Source organism: Erigeron canadensis, chromosome 1 (assembly GCF_010389155.1).
Source record: "Erigeron canadensis isolate Cc75 chromosome 1, C_canadensis_v1, whole genome shotgun sequence".
In the NCBI taxonomy this organism is placed as follows: Eukaryota; Viridiplantae; Streptophyta; class Magnoliopsida; order Asterales; family Asteraceae; genus Erigeron; species Erigeron canadensis.
Window position 1 is genome coordinate 15,989,585 of NC_057761.1, and position 17,434 is coordinate 16,007,018.

General features: G+C 32.4%; 1 protein-coding gene across 1 annotated transcript; it reads right to left on the reverse strand.

Annotated features, from left to right (window-relative positions):
• Positions 1-593: 593 nt before the first annotated feature.
• Positions 594-13,918, reverse strand: LOC122607481 (expansin-B3-like). The gene is made up of 4 exons (XM_043780495.1): positions 13,596-13,918; positions 12,342-12,648; positions 11,731-11,860; positions 594-1,296 (listed from the first exon to the last, which is right to left on the reverse strand). Exons 1-4 carry the CDS (start codon positions 13,768-13,770, stop codon positions 1,099-1,101), a joined length of 810 nt encoding a protein of 269 aa, XP_043636430.1. The 5' UTR covers positions 13,771-13,918; the 3' UTR covers positions 594-1,098.
• Between the last annotated feature and the right edge of the window lie 3,516 nt (positions 13,919-17,434).

Below are 17,434 nucleotides of genomic sequence, written 5' to 3' on the forward strand. Positions count from 1 at the left end.
TTAATCTCTAAGTTTGAGCTATTTGAAATTAGCGAGTAAGTGCGGATATTTCTCACTTATGAAGTCCTCGCGCTCCCATGTGAATTCGGGTCCAACCACTATGCCAGCACACTTCCGGGTGGTTTCATATTAATTTGACTTGACTGGACCAACCTTATGTAAACTCGTTGTTATTATCAGAACATCTTACACAACCCGATTTACGCTTGTTTGAATTTACCCAGATTTGAAGTTTACACCTTTCTGCCCTCTTATCGATGTAGGCGGCATTATCAAATCTTGAAAATGAATAGTAGACATATAAACCTTGGAATTTAACGCATAAAGTGTGCAGCGATTTTAGCCCGTGGCTATCTTTACTATCGATTGATCCTTGCTTCTTACTTAGTGCTTGCGTAAGAAACCTACCTCAGTGCTCAGGGATTAAACCAGAATGGGCGCATCTACGTTGATAAATATAATTACCAAGGAAAATAGTTACCATCAAATTACAATATAGCCACTTGACTTAACAAAAGTAAAAAGAAAAAGGCACGCTCACTCCCCCTTTTCGGAAACAATAAAAGAGATGATAAAAACAAGTAGGCCAAAGGTTCAAGCTAATCCAACAAATATAATTACCAAACCAAACAAAACACCAAAAGCTCCCACACAACCTCCCAATATCCTACCAAGGAAAATAGTTACCATCAAATTACAATATAACCACTTAACAAAAGTAAAAAGAAAAAGGCACGCTCACTCCCCTTTTGGGAAGGGGCTGCAAAAAAACCCTCAAAACAACATTAAATTACAATATAGCCACTTGACTAAACACCCACATATCATTAAATGTGATGTAGATATAGAGAACGATACTCACACTCCCAACGGTTACTTTTATCCATTTCCATCACCAAAAATCACCAACTGCTAACGTCTACATTGAAACGACAGGGTGAAGGTTAAAACTACCTTTCTGACCCTGGGATGGTAAAAGGGTAATGTGAGGATTTACTTTCTTATTATTTGAAGAATGTCAATTTAGAAAGGGTAATAACAGCTTTTTTGATCATTTAGGAAGAGAACTTTTGAACCTTTGAATAAGAGATTTTTTGTTTAATGGGCGAAGTTAAGACGGGACGTATATGTAGCCTTGACCGCCCAATTCCCGGGAATAACATCCCTAGCGGACAAAGTTCTTCTTGTGGAGAGAGTGGTCAGTTTGACAGAAAAAGGTCCCCTTAGAGGTCCCCGAACGATCACCCAATTTGCCCCCCAAACATGGCTCATTGGTAGCCACTCGGTCGACTTCGCCTGTTAAAAGTTTCAATAATGTTAGATACAAAAATAATCAAATGAAATCCTACGTTTTAATACTTGGGGGGCGTTTGATACATGTGAATGGTAGAGAATGGAATAAAGAAAAGTGGAATGATTTTTTTGTGTGATATAACTGTTGGAGTGTGATCATGTTTTAATAAATCGCATGTCCGGAAATAATTTAAGCCTACAGGGTCACACGAAATGACACGGTAACTCTATATTATTAATTAGTATATTAAAGTAATATATTAATTAATTAGATCACGAAATGATTAATTTAAATATATTAAGGGGTTAATTATATTTAATTAATAAATGGAGGATCAAATTGTGAAATAAGAAAGTTGGTGATGGACCGTAATTCAAAGGGGGGCCGGTTTTGATAAAGTTTTGTAAGCCTTAATCTAACTTGTTCACCAAATAAATTAAACCCTAATTAATCTCTATAAATAGAGGGCTTAATTCAAGAGTTTTCTCAGTACTTCACATAAGAAATCTCTCTTTTTTTTTCTCCTTTACACTTCGGCCGAAAACCTCTAAGGTTGTTCGACATTGTGACATTCAAATATCCATATGTAACTTATAATAATTAATGCTTTGTATAGCATTAATTATGGTCCAATTTGTTTTAAGGCAACTAATTATATATATTAATGGCTACCAACTAAGAGAAAAAAATAATTTTAACTATTGATCTAAATCATTGAAATTCATAATCAAAACAATCTTAACCCTTAAAATTAAAAGTCAACTTTGTTATTTTATATATGGTAACCATTTAAATACTATTTAATCTACACTTTTTGAATCATGTATGCTATATACAAATAAGTTACTTACCTACGTACAATTAGCAAATTCTTATGTTTTATATTTTTATATAGAACGACACGTACAAATTACCAACGGATTGAAAATATTTTGAAGTTTAATATTTTAGAGTGAGTCGAGCACTTTAAAATATTGCAAACAACCTTAATGTCTGATATGTATGGTGAACATTTGAGTTTCATGCTAACCGATAGATTATATGTATTATACGAGTGGTGTACCCTTACAATGCAGCGATGGTGGTAGCGATGGGTGGAGGTGACGGTAACGTGTGGTTACTAATATAAAAGTAATTGATGTAAAATGAGGTAGTGTATTTATTTTAAGGATTAAAGTAAAAGAATGTATATTGTAAATAAATTTCATTAAGAATACTATAGATCTATACCCGGTTGGTGACAGGGTCAACCCACCAAGCCATATGACCTGAAGTCAACCCGCCACTATCAATCCATCAAGTCATATGACTTGAAATCAATTCACCTATCCATTTAACCCGTTAACCCAATTTTTTTAGGTTGGTAGTTGAGTTTGGGTTTACGCCTTTACGGATTGACATATTTAGATTGAGATTTCAAACTCAATATTGATATCAGGTCGGGTTTGTGTTGGATATTATCAATCCGTCAACCCCAATTAATTATTTTATAACTATACTTATATTTGTTTTAGTTACTATTTTAAATAAAGTTATTTTCCCGTGCATAGAAATTTTAAAGTTGACAGTTGATGAAGTCAACCATCGTCACCCTCACCCGTTTTTCCTGAGTAAAAGTTTATAAGCATCATTTTTAAATCTAAGTTTAAGTCTTTTGACAAATATTCACCATTTTACGCATTTCACGATCCCAATGTACAATTAGTGCTCGGGTAACAAAAGAAACCAATATATGTATCACACATTGAAACTCGACCGAACCAGAAATTCGTCCTGAAATCATCATAGATTTTTAACCCGCCAACCTAATTTTCTTGGATTGGGTCCGAGTTGGGATCTTAGTTTTTTAAGTCGACCTGTAAACCTGAACATTTAAATTTAATTTAGTTATTAATTAACGTCGACCTATATGACCCAAATCCAATTCATTTAACCTACAACCCCGCCAACGCACTTTACCCAAAAACAACTTAATTGACCTACCAACCCGTCAACCCACTTTACCAAAAAATCAACTCATTTGACCTAAAACAAACTCATTTGATCTGTCAACTCACATGACCTAAAAAAACAAACTCATTGTAATTAATTAGGTTAACTCTGGTCAAGTATAAATTTAGATTTTTGTCTCAAAAATTTTAGTGGTTGGTTCACAACTAACTTTGCGCCATAAATAATGTGTTATTCCATACTTCTATTATTTGCTTTAAAAAAAATATCTCCATTATTTTAAATGGTTATATTCTTTTATCATTATAATTATAGATTTATATTTAATTTAATTATTATTCTTTAAAAAGTTGTTATCATGATATTTTTATTCATATATAGATAGATAGCCATCAGACAATTCCATAAATATATTGCACACCAAATTTCACTTCAACGTATATATATTAACCAGACATTACAACAAAATGGGTTATTTGTCCACACATTTCTTCACACTTCATTAGAAGTGTGAAGAAATATGTTAATTTATTCACAATTTAAATTGTGTAGAAAAAGTTTATATTTAAAAGTGTGAATAATTTTCAAAAATCATAATTTCTACAAACTTATAAATGTATTAATAAAATGTTAACACTTAGAAGTGTGAACATTTGTCATTGATTTTTACACTTAGAAGTGTGAAAATTAATTTATAACACCTAATTTTTTCACGCTCCTCTCGCATAAAGAAATTTACCGTTCCTCTCGTGTAAAGAAATTTAATGTTACAAATTGACTTTTTACATTTCTAAATGTGAACATATAAAAATAAGTGTGAAAAAACTAAAATTTTTAAATTTTTTTCATATTTATAAATGTGAGTTCTTTATATACCTTTTTAAGTGTGGAAAAGTGAACAAATTTTTTCACGTTTTTTAAAGGTAAATGTCGACAAATGACATATTTGTTGTAGTTAGTATTAAATTAGTATTTATTTAAATACAATCAAATTTTCCATATATTTTAATTGAACTTTATATGAACTCTTTTTATTTCATAGCTAATAAGCAACATAATTTTGGATAACATAAATTTATTATGGATGCATTTTTTTAACGCCAACTTGATGCACCATAATTATCCACAATTTATTTCTTAATGACTAATTGGTTTTTTAATTATGATGAATGCCTTATTTATATAATTAACTATTAAAGTTGACTTTTAATTTTAATGGTGGAGATTAATTTCTTGGTTTATTTTCAACGGTTTAGATCAAAACATTCTTTACTTTTTCTCTTTGTAGTGGTAGCCATATATATATATAATTTGAGATATCCCATGGTTCTTACCAAAAAATGGTTATCAAAATAAAAAAAATTATATATATATGTTGTTTCTAACCTGGTCAACGACCGGGTATAGATCTAGTTATTTACGGTTAATGGATTTTTGAATTAAGGGAGTATTACACAAAGGGTTGTGAATTTTATGATCGGGGTACTAGCATACGGTATAGGGGTGTCTAGTGTGCGATCGTAGATGAGTTTTCCTTTAAACCCTAACTAATAATAATAATCTTGTTATTAATATTATTTGAAGCTTTGCGCAAAGGTACACGTTTCGATTCTTTCTATGTTGATTAATTTGATTGCATATCATATATGTTTCTTCCGCCGCGTACATGTAAATTGTTATATATTTATGTGCTTATATTTTAACAATAATTAGAGAATTAATATTAGAAATAATAAGGATAAACACTTTTTTTGTTTGGTTAATATTAGAATAATATTAAGTGGAATGGAATACTTTTTTAATATACATTTTATTTATTTTCTTTGGGTGAAGGGGATTATCCTGATAACCAAAACAATACAAATGTTCAGGCACATAGGCTGGTTTATTTTTATTTATCTATGATTAACTTAATTTCAAAAGGTTTGTAAAACCATAGACTTTTAACGAACAATTTTGACACATTCTATCATCATCTTCATGAGTTTGAAACTGCACGTATAATATTGATAGGAACAAAAATCAAACATTAGCCGTCCACATAAAATCAAGTTATTTACATTTGCTGCATCCATATTTTGTTTTTATTATAATTTGTTTTCCTTTGTTTGGGTATTTATTAATACCTTTTTCTCATGAACTTTTTTTTAACGAAATTAGTTTTAATCTTTTGAATCATATTTTACAAGTTAGCATTTTGACTCCATAATATCATAACTAACAAAACGATTGGAATAAGAAAGAATATCTCCATATGCTTTAAAGCTTGCTACTTTCGAGAATAACAAAAACAAACAAATCCAACAACTATCACATGCAATTTATTAATCAAAAGGCGCATGTTATTATAATCGTAAATCAACTAACGATCCAAATATCTCACTGAAATCATTTAGAAATGAAATTATGGATTAAATCAAATAACAAAAAGAAAATTCATTACGTTAATATAAGTTAAAAACAAGTGCAAATTATTAGAAAAAACATGAAAAGGGGGAAAATAAACCAAAGAATCAGATTGATGACGAGAGCAGAAGAAAAAGAAATCTTGAAAATCTTAGAGAAAAATTGGGTGTTGGGATTCAAACAATTTTCGGATCTGAAAATATGTGCAGCGCATATGGCTGTTTGTATAAATACAACCCTATTTATTGCCTAAATCTGATTGTCCATGTGAACGAAAAATAGACACATGGAAGAAAATGGGAAGAAAATGGATTTTTATTCTCCATTACCATTTTATAGTTGAACCAAGCAAGAGATGGAGAATGTATTCCTTATCTCCACATATACCAAACACTTCTTTAAGTGTCTGGTAATAACGGGTTTTAAATAAACCAACTCAAGAGTCAAGAGATTTCGCATAAAAAATCAAAACCCACTTGTGATTAAATTATTACTTGTTATCGGTTAATCCCAAAATGATATTCTTAATTTTGTATTTGAAGAAAATGATAATTTAATAGTACAGGTGAGACTACGGTATATCATGCATACATGATACAGAAATTATCAGGTTCACTAAACTAGAGAAATCGAGTGAACTGGAGGATCTAACTGAACTGAAAAAGTTAAGCGAAATGGAGAAAACTGGCCAGATAATGCCACCAGAACAAGCAATGTTCATTCTGTCAGTTGTCGCCCATTTTAAACAATTATTTACTGAACCAGCCCAGCTACCAGTTATAACATTACTCTAGTGGCAAGGGTCTCCAGATGTTACCAGTAGTGATCCACCAGTAATGTTCTCCACTGAAGCTTTCCAGTTACTACTCTCCAGTCAAGTCTACTGATGAATGCTCCAGATTTAAGTCTCAAGTGGAAGTTCAGATGTCACTCTCCAGTTGCCTCAATAAAGTCTCAAGTTTGTTTTTGAATAATAAAGATTGTCACGTGTCTAGTGGACCCAATAAGAGAAGGTGGATGACAGCTGTGATAAAGACAAAAAGAAGGGCGTGTGACAACGTTATTCCTAACGGTTTGTGGATCCGGCTGCAAAAGGAATATTTCTAGAAGCTTTATGCGTGCTGTTTCCATTGGTCCATTTTGTTAGTGGTTGTCCCCACCATGTGCCAGCCTTTTATTTATTTTATTTCCTTATTATTTTTATTATAATTTCAATGATTCCTAGGCAGGTAGTTATCTATAAATAGAGGCTCATTTCTCATTGTATCACAGATTATGTTGAGTTGAATGAAATTAATAAAGCAGCCCTATTTCTTAAAAAATTTCATTTACCTTTATAGATCTTTGATCTTGGTGGTTTGGAGTGGCCCATTTATCTATATTTGTGGTGATTTGTTCTTTATCAAATATAGTGGTGAGGTCTTAAATCTTCGATTCCTTTATCTGTGTTTGTGGTGGCTAGACCTTTATCAAGCATAGTGGTGGGTTGGAGTGTTTCCTTTATCCTTGATTCCGGTGGCTTAGCCTTTACGAGTCTTGGTGGCGGATTCTTTATCTATCATTTTTACTTTTATTGTCTTGTTTGTTGTTTGTTTTCATATAAAATCATAAAATACTAAAATAGTTGTTTTAAATTCCACTGTGCTTAGTTTTTCGCGTGATTTACGCATCAAATTGGTATCAGAGCCAGGTTTGAAAAAGGTTTCTTAATCTTTTTGTCCGTGGGTTTTGTTATCTTGTCTGTTGGGTCAGATTAGATCTGTCTAGGAGGGATAGACAGATTGAAGATCTACAAGAAACACTTGGTAGAGTTATAAACCTATTAGAAGATGGTGGTTTAAGGTTGAATAAGGAACGTGTTGTAGGTGAAAGGGATGATGAGTCTCAAGGTCCTAGTGAGAGATCTGATGACACTCCCAGATCTTCTAGTGATTCTGATGAGTCTAATCAATCTAGAAGAAGGCATAGAAGGCATAAGGTTGATGACACGAAAGATATTAAGATAGATCCACCAGATTTCATTGGTTCTTCTAACCCAGAAGAGTTCTTTGAATGAGTTCAGGTGATGGATAGAATAATGGAGATAAAAGGGTATGATGATAAGAAAAGTTTTAAGGTTGCCATTATTAGGTTGAAAAAGTATGCTTCATCCTAGTATGATAATATGAAAGATGAAAGAAATTATAAAGGGAAAAGCAGAATCAACACCTGGTCCAAGCTGAAAGAAGTTATGCAGAAGAGATTTGTTCCCCAGTCATACAAGCAAAACCAGTATCTTTTGATGAATAATCAGAAGCAAGGTACAAAAGAGGTGGTGGAATATATTAGAGAATTCGAGCAACTGAAGACTCGAACTGGTGTGAAAGAAACTGAAGAGCATACTATCGCAAGATTCATTGGTGGGTAAGAAAAAGATCAAAAGAAACAACAAAAACTGCTTCAAAATCCTTTCTTCAATTTCGTCGCCGTGTTGCTTCAAATCGACAAGAAAAACACAAGGATTTATTCGCAATCAAATTCTAAACATATTCATCTTTTGAAATTTTCAATTCGATAAGTTTTGGTGTCGGTTACTATTTCTGGCGAAGTGTTGGATTGGAAAAACTGTTGGTCAGGATTTGTTTGGAATCTGTTGTTGAGTATTTTGGTGGTGGTTTCGAGTTCTATCTCGGAGAACGAAGGAGTTATCATCATTTTGATTTTTCCGGCGAGGTATTCCGGCAACTGTTACTGTTCACCGCCGTGTTGTTCTTCATCTTTTTGCAGAAATCATTTATATGCCGACTTAGATTTAAGCCATTTGCCGAAGTGGTGATTTCTTGCATTTGCCAAGTTGGACTTAGAGATTTTCTTGTCTCAAAATTGCCATTTGCCGAAGTGGTATTACCCGTGTTTGCAGAGGTTATCGATTCAATGTTTTTCTGATTTCAACTCGTGTTTACCGAGCTCGGCAAACGCCATAAACCCGTTCAAGATCTCTGAAAACTCGACCACTACCATTTCACCGCATTTGCAGAGCTTAGTTCTACACTTAACAAATTTTCGACCCATTTCTACCATTTGCCGAGCTCACACCTCGGCAAATAGAACAAATCAACCAAACTTTTCATAAGTTTTTCCATTTCATCTTTTCATCACTAATTCATATCATTTGTGTAGAATTTGAGACATATTTTTTTTGAAACTAGCAAAGAAAAGAGTTGTTTTTTTGTTTGTTTATAAGTCTGAAGTTTCTTGAGAGGTTTAAAAGCAGATACGAAGTTTTCTTTGGTTGGTGTTGTCAAGAAGTCATATGAGAGGGCAAAGAGAAAAGTACAGAAAAGGTGTATGGTGTGAAAATTTGATGTACAAAAGAGAGATAAAAGATAGTATTTCTTTTTGAAAGTCTGTCTTGAAGAATTCAAAAGCCCCACGTGATCACAATCTTTAGTTGAGATATTTTTTATTTCATTTTTTTTTTTTTTGTTAGTCTTTGATTTAAAGTAGGGCTAAATCTTTTCATCGGACTAAAATTGGACTTACAGAGTTTTTGGGCCAAGAATTATCACCAAACATTTGCTGGACTTACATTTTCTACTTATATTGGGCTAAAGTTGTTTTGGTCTAGTTAATTTTGTTGGGCTAAAAAAATTTTAGTCTTGTCTTAGGTTGTTCGTTTCATTAGAGTGTGACGTTTTTAATAGATTATTACTTTCATCATATTTACGTTTTACGTTCATGTAATATTTAAATCATTAATATAAGTTTTTGTTTATGTTTTATACATCTTAATATTTTATTTTATTGTTAATGATACATGTTTATTTGTTTTTTTTTTAAATTTAAGTTTGAATATTTGACATGAATATTTGATATAAACTTAAATCCAAAACTTTTCCTGTGTAAAAAGCGTATCCCGTGACAACGCGCGGATACATTGACCAGTAATCTTTTACTTTTAAAAAATTATAAAAAAAAGGGTGGAAAATGGTTATAAAATAGTAAAAATGACTTAACACATAATTTTTCATTATTAAAGTCAATAAGTGTCATATCTCAACTACGATGAGATCATTGGCACAAATTAAGTCCGAATGTTAAAAAAAAAAAATCATTGTTACAATTTTGCTATATAGGATGATTATTTACTTTAACTTAATGTATCTCTCGATAAAACAAAAGTGTGATAACATCAATATTTTTAATTACTATCAACGAAATTTTTTACCAAAATGAAATTTAAGAATAACATAACATCTTATTATTTTTATCTTCATTTTTTTCATCTTTAACCATTAACATTTCTTACAATTTAATTTTGATTTCCAAAAACATGTAGTATGTTATTGATTATACCTAATTTAATTTGTTTTTTACTAATTATAATAGTTAGACACATTTAAAGTAAAAGAAATAAGATGTGTAATAACTATCTTTTTAGTCAACACTTTAACGTTTTTTGCGCTACGTAATACATTTTAGTATGAGTGTTGGTCACATTTTTAAAGAGTTTCCCATTTTTAAAGAGTTTCCCATTATAGTATGTCTAGAGTCTTATGATTCTTTATTTTTAGGGGTCACTAAATGAACAACGCACTTTCTCTCTTTACATGGTTGCCCATTGAACTGGATTACTGATGTATATCACACATATACTTTTCAATTTTTTTACATGGTTGACCAACTGCTGATCTGATGACCTGCTATAACAGATTAATCTCTATTTATATGGTTACCCATTGAACTGGATGGCTAATGTATTTTTCTTCATTTACATGGTTGCCCATTGAACTGAATTATTAATATGCATCACCCACATACTTTTCTAATTTTTACATGGTTGACCAATTGAAGAAAAGTACATTAGTCATCCAGTTCAGTGAGCAACCATATAAATAGAGATTAACATGTCATAACAGGTCATCAGGTCAGCACTTGGTCAACCATGTAAAAACTTAAAGGTATATGGGTGATACACATCAATAGTCCAGTCCAATGGGCAACCATGTAAATGAGAGAAAGTACATTGTTCATCTAGTGACTTAAACCTTATTTTATCATAACTTTTTTTTTTAAAATTGTTATATTATTCTTTTTGTGTTTTCATCATCTTAATATCTTTGATATGCCCGGGATGATAAGGTTGTACATTATATAATAATAACATATATTTGTTGAAGGGAAGAGTGGGTGTGGGGTTATCACACACCTACCTTAGATGAAAATCCCTCACATAATATATTTTAATATATCTATAATTAATAAATGATGGGGCCTTCATGAATTTTATGGAATAAAAAAACAAGAATTGAAGTGTTTTTCATCCAAGTTGAATGTGAGAAAACTCTATCTTTACTTTCCCCGTATCATTATTTTTTTTTGAACATGATATTGAAATATGGAAAAATGTGTGAGAGGCTGTCAATCTGTCACACAATTAATTTAAATGAAAAAATAATTAAACCCTAAATTTTTTCTATGTATAAAAAATTAATATATGTAATGAGTATTGAAAAAATTAAATGTGTAGCTGCCGTACTTCCCCGTTAACATATTTATTTACTTTACACCTTACGCACAAACAATTCAATAAAGTATATACACAACTGCACATACAGTTGTACTCATTCAGTTTTCGGTATATTTTGAGTGAGATCTACAAAACCCAAGTAACCAACTTTAAAGTTTCATTAACGCTTTTACAACTTGTACCATATGCTACAAAACATTGGACGTTGAACTAAAAGTGTGTATATTCTGTACCCGACACATTCGGATTTCTCTATGCTTCTTTTATGCAAGTGTGCCTTGTGTTTTTTTATAAAGCTGAATAGCTGATAATATATTAAAATAGAATAAAAAGTACTTTCTTTTGACTATTTTGCCCATCTGCCACATTCCACATTGTGCCAATTCTCCTTTTTGCCTTTTTATTCATATGCAATTCTATCACACAACATATTTTATTTATCACTACTTGTCACGTATGTAAATATCAATTTGACCCTATTAATAATGTTACTCATTATTATCTCAATATATGAATATCTTTTCTCGTGGATGAAAATCCTTTATACGATTAAAAATTAGATAGAATGTACCTCTTTGATATGCATCGATCCAACGTCACCGTCCCCACCCTCAAATTCGACAAGAAGTGAAAGCCAATAATTCGTCGATCCTTCGTTCACATGAAAGGCAACGTTCCTCCCGGGGTACTTGCATGGTGTCCTACAACCAACTTATATAATCACATAAATGTCGGGCGAAAATAGAATAAATACTCAAAAACCATCAAAAATATATGATTGAATCTAATCTTTTTAAATTTTTACAAAATGCAATATTGTAAAATAAAAAATCGTGGCCTACATTTTTTTAAAATCACTAACCCTGACTTGCAATTTTGCAAAGTTTGCGATTTTCACAACAGCAGCTTATAGTTTGCAACTTTAATAGGCATCCTATCAAAACTCAATAAATAACTATAACTAGTAAATGCAGTAGCATAAAATCATATCTAGTAGCAAGAAGCCCATGCTAAAAGGGCACGTTTATATCATTCTTAAATTAGTGGTAGGTAACTTATAAATATTTATAGAAACGTTAAATAAGAATAAATATACTTTACATGTAGCAAAAATCTAAACACAATCGGACGAAAAGAACCATAAAAGACCGTTGCATACCAACTAACTAAAGCAACACTTACCGACGGTAGAGGATGTTCAATACACCACGGTTACGAAGTTGGTTGTGGTCCCCGGCAACAGCCATGCGACCAAATGCAGCACCGCTGAGGTCAAAATGTGTGTTCCCACCAGAGCAGTAACCTCCCGGACATTCGTCCGTAATTATAACAGTTACTGCCCGGCGAGAACAAATGGATTTGTCCAAACACTTTACTTTGTAACAGGCCCCACATCCTTCCCCTCCTTTAAACAGAATTGGACTCACTGCTCCCACACGAGCCCTAAACGGCTTCACGTCTACTAGTGATCCGTACCCACACGCGCCACCTATGCGAGTACTATTTACATATCAGTATATATCCATTGTATTTACATTTATTATTTTTTTGGTAAAAAAATTGTATTTGTATTTACATTTATTGAATTATATATGGGAAAATCGAATATGCAGCTATCATGGCTGTCATGTAGAAATATTTAAGTTTTTTATTTCAATTTAAACATATAAATTTATATATATACACAATGCCCTACAATGCCCTGACCTTTGCTGCACGGCAGCCCGTTATATATAGTTATTACTTATATTTATATTTGTACCTACTTTATATGTTTTTATGCAATAGAGTAAGCTCATGTCAAACAATTTAACCTGTAGTAAAATTAAATTTGTTTTCAGTTTAGAGAAGAATTATTTCTTATAATGACAGTTGCGTTGTTGTCATTTTAAAGTGTTATCACAAAGAAGATTGTCTATTACTTTTAAATAACTCCAAATGTTTGAAAATTTGAGATCAATTTGCAACACTTTAAGCAACAACATAATACCCAATTCCGTATAAAAAAAGTAGGATATTGACCTCTACATGAAGCAGAGATACTTGTTTCTAAAAAGGATTATTACCTATGAATATAATTAACTATGCTAAAATATCTATATTATATAAATATCTCATAAAATGTCTATATAATGTAATGAACTTTTAAATTCTTGTTCAAAAATACCCAGGTATATGTGGCAACCATAAAGTTGTCACGCATAGGTTTTTGATTGGTCCGTACATCCAATAATCAAAATTTGAAAAATTCATTACGTTACATAAACATTTTACAATATCTTTACATAACATACACATTTTAGCATATATATAGTTACATCCATGGTTAATAATCCATTTCTAAAAACACATCCGGCGAAACTTAGTAAATAAAAAAATGCAAGCTACTGTAAGTGTGCAACATTTAAACTAAAAACATAAATTTAGTAAAATTACCATCGCTGCCATCGCCTTCAGGACTGCCATACCAAGTAGCGGTGGCCGGAAGCCAATGTGAGCTAGTAGAATGGGTGAGTGGGCCACCTGACACCATGGCTGAAAACCACAAGCTGATTACTAAGCATATATGGGCAATGCAGCTAAGATTAATGTAGCATGTAATAAGCACCATTGTGAGCTGAAAAAAGACAACACCCAGTCACCCACAAGCGGAAAACACGAGGTGGAAAAAACAAATAGTCTGAATGGGGTTGAAGGAAAAGAGCGAGTTTTCAGCAGTGGTGGGTTGAGTTCCACAGTGAGTTTGTTTGGGGGTTTCACTATCATCACATATATATATATAATGAGTCTAAAAATATGAATATAAATACATAAATATTTTTCCAAACATGAATTCCCTTTCCTATCCTTGTTGTTTTAGTTATCTACAGTCGTGCCATTGACACTTTTTCAGTGGGACCCGACGACAGTTAAGGCGTCAAATCCGGACTGTTCATTGTAACATTGATAGTGGTGTCGGTTGTGTTCCACATTGGGCCGGTTGGGCCATTGCTTTTTAATTTTCTGAAAGAGTAAACGGCCGAAATCATCTTTGTGGTTTACCCAATAAATCAAGTTTCGTCTTTAACTATTCAAAATAACATTGGTAGTCCTTTTAGGGAAGATAAGGATCATATTCTGTCCTTTATGCAAACAGACGTTTTCTCCAATCCGTTAACTCTCTAACGTGTTTTCCACTTGAGGGTATTTATGTCTTCTTACACCTTTAAAGAACCAATATTGACACTTTTTATGACATTTTTCTCTCTTTTTTCTTTCCTCTCTTCTGTCTTTCTTCTTCTTCCTTATACATACATAATCTCCTTCCACCACCATCAAACATCCCTAACTACCACGAAACACCAACACACATATATTTCATGCTTTACGTTATGAGTTTTTTTTGTTATTATATACAACTCCTAATAATGATAATAACACAACTTAGTTACAGTGAACAATAAATAGTTAATAAAAATGACAATTAAATATAAAGTAAAACAAAATTTCTCAACTAAACCAATACATCGAACTATAAGTAATGACACTTTAAAAGCATTATTATTAAAAGTGGTAATAATTAGTTCATTGTTTTGGCATCCTGACATTACAACAATAATATAAACTTTATATATAGACTTTTTTACTTTTTTAGCACAAAACATAACCCCATCTCAAACTCAAACCTTACCAGATGCCCACCTTGATTTACTGAATGGTAACAACATCGGTTTTTAGAGATTTTCCCAACGTACCCTATCATCAATGTTACTTTTTTATTCTCTTTAGCACAAATCATAAGCCCATCTCAAACTCAAAGACCACCCAAAAAAACTCCGGTCGGCCACCACCATGATGCTATGCTGACGCCGCTGGACAACCATCTAACCATTGTAAGACAACACCATCTTCATCCCAATACAAACCCCTGACCACCAAAACACCATATTTGGTCGGATCTATATCCAGAAACAAAAAAGAAGAAGAAGAAATTGTGGCCGCATGTATCTGGATGTGTAGTTGTGGTCGGATCGTTTATGCCATATCTTGAGTTCATTACATGCGGCCGGATGTTGGCGGTGGACCGGTGGTGGTGGCCGAAACACAAAGAGAGGGTAAAGGTCAGTGGTGGTTTCGGTGGTGCTTTTTATTTCGGGGTAATTTATGGGTTTTATGATTTAGTGTAATTTGAGATGAGTTTCAAAGGAATTTGATTGTTGGTGATGATTTAAGGATTATGTGTTGTGTGGGGGGGAGAGAGAGAGAGAGATATGGCGATTTGATAATCTGGGTTTTGGTACATAAAGTGGAAGATAGAAGTAAAAATATTATCAATATTGGTTCTTTAAAGGTGTAAAAAGACATAAATACCCTCACGTGCTACGGATTGGAGAAAACGTCCGTTTGTATAAAGGACGGGATGTAATCCTTATCCTCCCCAAAAGGATTGTCGGTGTCATTTCGAATAGTTAAGGACGAAACTTGATTTTTATGGTAAACCACAAGGACGATTTCGGTCGTTTACTCTTTCTCAAATTTTGATTTCTAGTACTTGTGATAGAGGTGGTGGCAGTGTTGGTGATGTAATGGCGGCAGCGGTAACAGTGACGAGTGGTGGTGGCGAGCGGCGGTAGTGACGGGGATGGATGGTGGTGGCATGCGACGGTGGTGACGGTGACAATTAGTGGCGGTGGCGGCAATTCGTGGTTAGTGGTAGTGACGACGAGTAGTAAAAGTTATTGATGTATTGTGGTTATGATGTATGGTACATTATGCATTAGAATATGTACATTGTTAAAACTTAAAATTAATATTGAAATTTTAAGTTTAATGTTAAAGATCAAAAGTATATTTGCTTTATAATATAGTATAGATAAAGTATGGTGTATGCTTTGGCTTTCATTTCTTCTTTTTTTCAAATTTAGATTTTAACCTATTATCTTCTTTGAAAGGTGTAAATTAGTCCCAAATATTAAGAGGTCTAACTGTCTTAACCGGATTCACGTTAGATTGTCTTCCCGACGAGCAGGTTCCTATTTAAACCCTCACGGAAGAAAACTCCGCCTTACAAAAGCTTAAACCAAAAAGACATTGGAGAGTAAATTCTCCATGCTTACTCTAAGACAACCTAGAATCCACCTAATGCCTCTATTGATAATCTTGTTGTTGGAGTGTGATCATGAAAAATAATAAACGCATGTCCGGAAATAATTTAAGCCTACAGGGTCACACGATATGATACGGTAACTCTATATTATCAATTAGTATATTAAAGTAATATGTTAATTAATTTGATCACAAAATGATTAATAAACTAAATTATAAGATAAATATGTTTATTAATTAAAAGGAGAAAGACTTAAGTGATAATTAGAGTTGGGCTCTAATTAATGGTGAAGGGGGGCGAACCATTTAAGGGGTTTTAGGCCTTAAACTAAACTTGTCCATCAAGTTAAGTAACCCTAAACCTAAACCTATAAATAAAAGATTAAAGTTAAGAGATTTTCATAAGTTCACAACGTAAAAACCTTAACAAGAAAATCTATTCTCCTCTCTCTCGGCTACGGCCAAAATTCTCACAAATCAAAGGGTTTTGTTTTATGTGATTTTGGTCATATATCATTTGACCATATATATATGAAGCTTAAGTACAATTAATGCCTAGCATTAATTGTGGTGAACTTTGTTTACGGCAACCTTAGTTTCGGTTCATGGGGTTTCGAATGAAAGGGAGATAAACAAAAGGTTGTTTGGTTCGTGATCAGGGTACTAGCATATGGTATAGGGGTGTTTAGTGTGTGATCGTAGAGGGGTTTTACTTTAAACCCTAAATAATAATAATCTTATTATTAATAATATTATTGAAAGCTTTGCGCAAAGGTACACGTTTCGATTCTCTCTTTGTTAATTAATTTGATTACATATACGTTTCTTTCCGCTGCGCACTCGTGAATTGTTATATGTTTATGTGCTAATATTCTAACAGTGGTATCAGAGCCACATATGTGATCTATTAATTACAAAGATCAAAACTTGAAAGGGGGTTAAGGGTTGGTTGTTTTTAATTAATTGTTAAATAATTAAAAGTTGTTTTCTTATTTTAATTAATTAAAAATCGGTTCTTAATTAAATAAAAATAAGGGTTTTTTTTTGTTTAATTAAATTTAACCTAATTCAATGGAGATTGAAACCCTCGAGCAAGTTTTGAATTATGAATTGACATGATTTATTTGATGAATTGTATGATTACGTGTATCTTAATTATTTAAAGTTGTTAAATAATAGTAAAATCACAA